The sequence below is a fragment of the Aspergillus mulundensis genome (genome assembly GCF_003369625.1).
Source record: "Aspergillus mulundensis strain DSM 5745 chromosome Unknown scaffold_0, whole genome shotgun sequence".
NCBI lineage: Eukaryota > Fungi > Ascomycota > Eurotiomycetes > Eurotiales > Aspergillaceae > Aspergillus > Aspergillus mulundensis.
Window position 1 is genome coordinate 4,825,458 of NW_020797888.1, and position 8,118 is coordinate 4,833,575.

At 50.6% G+C, this 8,118-nt stretch overlaps 4 protein-coding genes across 4 annotated transcripts; all 4 read left to right on the forward strand.

Annotated features, from left to right (window-relative positions):
- Nucleotides 1-146: 146 nt before the first annotated feature.
- Nucleotides 147-3,705, forward strand: DSM5745_01317 (uncharacterized protein; the record flags this gene model as incomplete). The annotated part of the gene is made up of 7 exons (XM_026743333.1): nt 147-252; nt 300-1,693; nt 1,742-2,152; nt 2,207-2,398; nt 2,448-2,984; nt 3,041-3,412; nt 3,466-3,705. 7 exons carry the CDS (start codon nt 147-149, stop codon nt 3,703-3,705), a joined length of 3,252 nt encoding a protein of 1,083 aa, XP_026609178.1.
- Nucleotides 3,706-4,114: 409 nt separating this feature from the next.
- Nucleotides 4,115-4,952, forward strand: DSM5745_01318 (uncharacterized protein; the record flags this gene model as incomplete). Its single annotated transcript, XM_026743334.1, has 2 exons — nt 4,115-4,439; nt 4,477-4,952. 2 exons carry the CDS (start codon nt 4,115-4,117, stop codon nt 4,950-4,952), a joined length of 801 nt encoding a protein of 266 aa, XP_026609179.1.
- A 195-nt stretch (nt 4,953-5,147) lies between these two features.
- Nucleotides 5,148-5,369, forward strand: DSM5745_01319 (uncharacterized protein; the record flags this gene model as incomplete). Its single annotated transcript, XM_026743335.1, has 2 exons — nt 5,148-5,158; nt 5,216-5,369. The coding sequence occupies 2 exons, from the start codon at nt 5,148-5,150 to the stop codon at nt 5,367-5,369; spliced, it is 165 nt and encodes a 54-aa protein (XP_026609180.1).
- Nucleotides 5,370-6,130: 761 nt separating this feature from the next.
- Nucleotides 6,131-7,867, forward strand: DSM5745_01320 (uncharacterized protein; the record flags this gene model as incomplete). The annotated part of the gene is made up of 2 exons (XM_026743336.1): nt 6,131-7,257; nt 7,318-7,867. 2 exons carry the CDS (start codon nt 6,131-6,133, stop codon nt 7,865-7,867), a joined length of 1,677 nt encoding a protein of 558 aa, XP_026609181.1.
- Between the last annotated feature and the right edge of the window lie 251 nt (nt 7,868-8,118).

The window sequence follows — 8,118 nt, forward strand, 5'->3', positions numbered from 1 at the left end:
TCAGACGTATACTGAACTTCAATCCGAACATGACTGTTTACTTTTCGAAATTAGTTTTTGCTTAGCAAAGCCGATGCGGATCATTTATCTTATATTCCTTTTCTGACTTGCCATGACTAGGCACACGCCACTCGAAACTACATCCAATGCGCCACTACTGTGTAGTATGCGGCGTGAATATTAGCCGCGCCGCTGCCGCACCAGGAACTGTACCGGAGGAGAGCCTTTCATGGTATCAAGAGCTCCGTGTTGGTATGCTATCTGAAGCCCGGGCATATTTGTTTATAGCTAACAGCCAGCGGTCCGGCGCCACGATGATCTAGACGCCGCAACCATTAGTGGCTTGGGGTTCATCAATTCTTCCAATGAACTGACCGTCGCCGAAGACTATCAAAGCAGATTTGATGATGCTAATGTGAACCTTCATACCTACTTCCCGTTCTATGATCTGGAGCAGCGTACCTGGAGCTTCACTCTTCACGCAATATGCTGGGAAATCCTGCTACAAAGAGTCCCAGAAGGGGCTGCGAATATAGCCAAGCTTTCAAATGTCTTTTTTCAGATTGTATTCTGTACAATATGGAGTCGTCACAGATATATGCGCCCTGGCCATGATTTTGGAGGCGCAGCTCAGTTTCAGAAGCCCGTTGGAGATCCGATAAGGCGTATGACGGATGAAGGATTCGCGCAGATGTTGAGCCGCCCTTCGCAGTTTTGCGATGTGCCCGAGATATTATCATCACTCTCCCAGTTTCAAAAACCTCGATCTCGTCATAGAAGATTCGTTCCCATGACAGTGCGAATTCCTTCTGCGGGGTTTGATTTATTCTCTTCGCTTCCTGCAGAAGTCTTACATATGATATTGTCTATTCTTTCTTCAGTGGACATTCGACATTTGCGATTGGCGTCGAGGCGTGTTGCATCTGTAACCGACCCCGCATCACTCCCCCAGTCCTTCTGGCGGAGCAGGTTCTGTGCTGATGCTGAAATGGGATTTGCCTTGCCAACTAATGAATCTGGACACCAGAACTGGCGGGATGCTTATTTTCTGTTGAAGGATACTTTAAGCGACAGTTCCTGTGTTCCAAGAGTAAAGAACCGCCTTCGAATTTGGAGCCTCGTTGGCATCAACGCTACTTTGCTTGCTGGGCATATGATAGGAGACGGTCTTCATGGCGACCAATGCACGGGAACAATACTCATTCCTGCTGAGGCCGAAACACTTACTTCAGACGTCTTGCCCGGGAGAATGGTTCGTACTTCAGCCTTTGTAGATGAACATAACCTACTTCCGTCAGGCAGTAGAAAGCTCCACGATAGGGTCGTCGTTCTCCCCTTGGGAACCTGCGCCATCATCAGAGTCAACATATCTACCATTCTCTTTAATTCAGAGAAGTTCGTTTCTGGCTTGCAATTGGGCGTCGTCAATACCTCAACTCAGGCCATCACGAATCTAAGCCTCGGGTTTATTTCGCCAGACCACCAGTTGATTGAGATTGCTCCAACGGTTCGCATAACAGGTTTCGAGCTGGCTACATGTCCTCGTGGAGTAACGGGAATAAGAGCTATTGTTGACCGCGGCCCCCAACCCCAATGGGTGGGTGACACTGGAAACGGCGAAGCTCAATTTGCATTCGGAATCTTGAATTTTACGCGAGAGGGATCAGATATCCTACTCGTTGCCAGTTTTGATGTAAGCCACTGCGCAAAGAGTCAACCTCGCCAGATACTGACACTATAGGCTTTCAAAATGATTGCTTTGGGGGTGACCGAAGGCAGCTCAGAAGTCGGCTTTGACAAGCCCTTCGTATCCCAGCCTGTCTGGACGCCCACTTATCCCAGAAAAACGGTAGCCCTTGCTCCCGAACCATGGAACCCTCGACCCGATACATCAAGCCCGATTCTGAATATCGACTTCGGTGGCCCTACCGGCGAAAGGCTCACACGGCTTACGCGCATAGTTTCACACATGGTCGACAAGTCATCGCCTTTTGTCGGACTTTCGTTCTACCTTGATGATCAAAGCTTCTTTCACTTTGGCCAGCGAGGCTCAATGGAAGTTTCATCATTCATTGATGGGCCTGGCGGAGAGTTGATCTCAAGCATCATAGTCGAAAGGTCCGCAGAGGATGACCGGGTCCTCTCGCAACGGGTACGCTTCATGGTCCACTTCAGGAAGAACTGCCGACTAACTTGCTTTCTATAGATAGTCACAAACCTTGGAAACGAACTCATCTTCAGTTCAAATGAGTTAGAACACTCTCAGGTGGCAGAGCACATTCCAGTACTGAACGATGGTTTGGGGCCAAACCCTTTCATAAAAATGGAGGAGAAGATTATAGAGACTCTGAAGCCTCACCCTGGACACCAAATAACAGGTTTGACTGCTACCACCGAAGTAAGTCCAGTTACATATGAAAACTTCCGTTTACTGAACGTTTTTAAAGGCAGATGCCGGGTTCTTTCTGAATCTCGGGTTGCAGTGCGAGAAACTGCAGCAGGCACCTGACTCGTCCTCAGCCGGAGAAAAAAAAGGCGTCACAAATTCGGCTTCTTTATCTGCAAGCCTAGCGTCATCTTTGGGCTCCTATATTATCGCCGAGGCAGGAAATGGACTCAGAGCTTATACGTCTGCAGCCTTGCAATCAGTAAAATGCATACGAATCTCAAACGGGAGTACCAGACGCCCACGGCTCGATAATGAAGTTTCTGGACTATGGTTTGAATATCACGGGTCGTGTCCTTCAATTGTTGGCCAGTGGCTTTGTGAGGGTGCGTCCATGAGCCTCGACACAGAAGAGATAATAACGGGAATCACTATCTGGCTTTCCGATGGCAGATACTCTCGCGCTGAAAGGGTGTACAACGGCCGCGTGATTCGCGTTTCAATTACGACTACCCTGCGGACTGTATCGTACCCAGAGGAACTTCCACCGACAAAGTACACTGTCCTCCGGTTCCACGGTAGCCACCTTGAGAAACTTGTAAGAAAGCCCCATATCACGCCATTGGTTGCGCATGATACTGATTTCATTCACAGTCGCACATGGTCTGGGTCTTCAACAATGCCTGGGACTTTCCCAGGGTGATACCTATTCCCACGTTGTCCGGCGCTAAGGTGACGCTCTGGCATCCGAATGACTTCCTTGCTACACGCCCATTCGCTTCGCCGGATAAGGTGCTATGGAAGGGGATCAGTGTCACGGATAACCTGATCTCCATAACGGGATATCACGGCCATAATAACGGAAACCTTGTCACGGGCTTGAAATTTACATATTCATCTGGCACTTCCAGGGAGATGGGCGATGTGACCGGTCACCAAACTCACAATGTCTTGACATTCGAGCCTGATGAAGAGATTCAAACGGTTGAGTTCATTGCTGACTCGAGGCGTCTTCTGGACGTGGTCGTAAGTGTGATTCCTTTCTTAGTCGAGGGATGTATAGATTGACAAAGAGATAGTTTCATTCTGAAAAAGGCAGCAGCGGCAAGAGCCGCAGGCGTGCACTTGTCGATGCGCCTGACTCGGAGGCATTCGAACGTCACGAAGTCGATACCTTTCAGCGAACGTTTCAATCTCATTATTGGGGCTCAGATACACCTGATGAAGGAGTCCTGTCTGGGGAGGTGGTTGGTATCTGGGGCTTTCTCATGGCAGACGAGGCTCTTGTTACTGGCTTCGTTCTTTTGGAAGAGTCTTAGATAGTCCGCAACGCTCCTCCGGTGTCTCTGGCGAAGCATATTCTGCGCGGATGCTGAGATGGGATTTGCACTACAGTTAACAAGAGCGGGCACAGGACTGGCGAGACGCTTACTTGCTGCTAAAGCATGCTTCACGAGACGGATCTGATTCCTGCTTCAGCTCTGCTTCAGCACGTGTCAAAAGCCGTTGTCGCATTTGGGACATTGTCAATATTAATGCTCCTCTGCTCGCGGAGCATGAGGTTGACGATTACTCTTCAAGGAACCTTACCGGCACTGAAATCCGAATGAGTCAAAATCAGCTTTCCGTGAGATTCACAATGCTGGAATCCCTCCCATTTTCTCTGCCTCAACCATCTCTTGTACTTTGTACCTACATCATCCACGCATCGAATATCTCACACCTAAAATGTCGCAGCAGAACAGACCTGCCTCGCAAAGCCCGGTGCCAACCGAGGATGAACAGCGACGGCTCAACCATCAAATCCGCTTGGTCAAAAAAGGCCTCAAAAAGGGGTCCTTCAACGCCGAGTACTGGACCAACTCGGCCGAGCTGGAGAATCTCCAGCTCCAAAGGACAGAGATATCTCGAAAAGCCTCCATGAGAGACTGGGAGGGTGCAGAGCCCTGGGAGAACATACCAAGGGGTCAGGAAGTCAAGGCGAGCATCTGCGCCCATCAGGCAAGCCTCCGCATTGCGAAAAAGCGTGCCGACAATCTCGACCCCGAAAATGGTGGGCAAAAAAGAAGGCGCGTGATTTTTTCATGAAGCTATTCACGACGAGCAGGACAGGGCTCGGCGTCATGAAACGGGCACGGACGACAGAAACTCGGGGGACCAGTCTTCGTTCCGCAAGGAACTGATAGCAACTGGTGATGCAAAGCATCCGAAATTCGAATGGCTTTGGGTCCCCGTTCTCGGCAGATATTGGCCTGAAGAGGAAGTCGTGGCCGCCCACCTCTTCCCGTGCATGCACGGGCAAGAGAGCATGGACGATATCTTCGGGAAGACCAAGTCACCAGAGCTTTTCTCCGCCCGGAATGGCATTCTTGTGCCCCGTTTCTTCGAAAAGTATCTTAACGCGGGGAAGATTTTGATTGTCCCAGATCTGCCCGACGACCGCCCGCCCCTGGCGGAGCTTCTTGCCTGGGTCTCGCAGGAGACACGCGAGTTTAAGCTGCGAATCATTGACCCTAAATGGGAGAAACTCGACCATCTCATTCATCTTAATGATGAAGAGACCTAGAGGTCTCTAGATGGGAAAAGACTTGTATTCCGCACCAATTTCCGCCCGGCAGCGCGGTACCTGTACTACCATTATTGTATCCAGAGCCTGCGCCGTGCCTGGGCCCACAACACCAATGGAGGCTCACTCCCCATCCTAAGGGATGAGGCAGGGCGGCTCTTCTGGGGCATGCCGGGTAGATATATACCCAAGAACATGCTGCTTGCGTTGGTGGAGGAGGTGGGTCACAACTACCAAGACATCCTAATTGGTGCTGGATGCAGTAGAGGCGACTCAGACAAAGTCCTGGAGACGGCCGCAAATGCAGTCAAGGCACGGCGGTCCGCGCTTAAGGACATGTATTGGGGCACCGAGGAGAGTACGGACGATGATGATGAGACGGACGATGACCTCGAGGCATGGGGTGGAAGGGTGTGATGGATTTCGTTTTCTTTTCTCTTCTTTAATTCATGTTTGCTTAGTTTTATTGTTGTATAAAGCTGCCAGAATTGATCAATATCAATACCAAAGGCATTTCATCACTCAAGATTGATCGAGTACATGTAAGCGACGTAGACTACAGCCAACAGGTGGCTGATGAATGCCCTCCTTACATCTTTCGACGGTGCTAGGAACTGTATGGCTTCCGGGCAATGTTTCATGGTGTCTCCAAGTAAGGAGTAAATGAAGAGACGGATGACATTCCCGGATATCACAAAAGGCGCGAGGGGCACTCGCACTGTCAGCTTTTTTGACGTATAGGCGCGGTTTTTATGGATGTATGGCATGGGTCCGCGGAGTTCTGCAGTATCCTTTAGTGCTCTAGTGTCACCCCTGTTCCAGTCCATACATCTGCTTTGCAATCACTTAGTTCACTCTCATTATTGGGGCTCAGACGCACTTGAGGAAGGATCCCTATCTGAGGTCCTTGGGATCTAGGGCTTTCTCAGCTTTATTCTTCGGGAGAGTCCTAGATAGTCCATGGCTGTGGATGCAATGCAGGTGGTGTAGGTACGGTGGTACAAACTACAGAGCAGTTACTCCGCATCTCTAGGAAGGCTCAGGACCAAGGTAGGTAACCCTTCGCCTCGACGATCCCTGCGTCCTTCCCCTCTCCCCCTCGCGTCTCATGACATCCCAGGCACTTACCACCTCAATGTCCATTCTACCTGTTGCTACCATCTGCTATTGCTAACACCATGCTCATCCCACTACTAGTCTCCATATCCAGCCTAACGCACACCACAGCAAATGCAATCGCAACACAAGATCAAGACTTCGACCCCCTCACCTACATCGACCCCCTCATCGGCTCCACCAACGGCGGAAACGTCTTCGCCGGCGCCTCACTCCCCTACAGCATCGCAAAAGCCGTTGCGGACGTCGACGGCCAAAACACAGCCGGCTTCGCGTCCGACAACAGCCGCGTAACCGGCTTCTCGGCCCTGCACGACTCAGGCACAGGCGGGAACCCCTCGCTGGGGAATTTCCCGCTGTTCCCACAGATCTGCTCGGATGGGGACGATGTCAACAGCTGTGTCTTTGGGAAGAGTGCCCGCGCGACGGGGTACGTCAACGACTCGGTTGTCGCGAGACCAGGGTATTTTGGACTGCGGATGGAGAGTGGGATTGGGGCTGAGATGACGGTTTCGGCGAGGGCGGCGCTGTTTCGGTTTGCTTTTCCTGCTTCGGCTTTGTCTGGTTCTGGGTTGGAAGGGGGTGGCGAGGGAAGTTCGCTGATTCTGCTTGATCTGACGGATCTCTGGGATAGTCGGCAGAATGCCTCTATTTCCGTTGACCCTGGGAACGCGAGGATCATTGCCAACGGGACTTTCCTCCCGTCGTTTGGCGCTGGATCGTACCGGTTCTATACCTGCGTTGATTTCTACGGCGCCTCGGTGCGGGATAGCGGGGTCTGGGTGAATGATCGCGCTGGCACGGATGTCCAGGACCTTTACGTGACGAGGGGGTTTAACCTGTTCTATATCCAGGCTGGCGGATTCTTCAGGTTCCATCGGCCGGACGAGGGAAATCTCACAGTGACTGCACGGGTAGGGGTAAGCTACGTGAGCAGCCAGCAAGCCTGTCAGAATGCAGAAAGGGAGATCCCATCACCATTGGATGACATTGACCGACTACGAAGTGAAGCGGAGGAAGCGTGGAGGGAGAAGCTGAGTCCTATCTCAGTCACACCTGGCGGTGCAGGTGAAGACCTCCAGCGGAGTTTCTGGAGCGGGCTTTACCGCAACATGCTCGATCCACAGGATATGTCCGGGGAGAATCCGCTATGGGATAGTGAGGGGCCGTACTTTGATTCGTTTTACTGGTAGGCCCTATACCTCCTCCCATCGCCATTACATGGCTGGCCTGCTGACTGCAAGAATAGTATATGGGACTCGTTCCGAGTCCAACACCCCCTCCTCACAATAATCGACCCGGAGACCCAGTCCCTTATGGTTCGCAGCCTCCTTGACACCTACAAGCACGAAGGGTACCTCCCGGACTGCCGGATGAGCTTATGCAAAGGCTGGACACAGGGCGGCTCAAACGCTGACGTCGTGCTTGCGGACGCCTATGTCAAGAATCTCACTGGTTCAGACGCCAACGGGATTAACTGGACGCTGGCCTATGAAGCCATGGTCAACGACGCCGAGAACGAGCCGCTGGAGTGGTCGTACCAAGGCCGCGGCGGGCTCAAGAGCTGGAAGAGCCTGGGTTACATCCCGTACCTAGACTTCGATTACCTGGGCTTTGGGACAAATTCGAGGAGTATTTCGCGCACTGTCGAGTACGCGTATAATGATTTCTGCGTTGCAACCTGCTGGAAGTGGGTGCCTGAGGCCACCGGCGGCCTTAGGGCTCCGGTGGAGGAAGGTTCTTCCGGCCCGAATGGCCACTATAAAATTCTTTATTTATCCCTAAAATATCTAGCTTAATATATAATATAATATAAAAAACTTTTATATATAATAATTATTTTTTTTTTTAATAGGTTATAAGCCCGGGTTTACTTAACTTATATATTTAATTAAAAGTCTTTTTTTTTAAATTAACCCATACTAACTAAATACATAGTATTTTTTTTATTTTATTTATCTAGCTTTATATTTTTTTTTATAATTTTACTAATTATTATAATAATTAAAAAGCCCTATGCTTAGGGCAAAGGCCTTATTATAAAGGTATA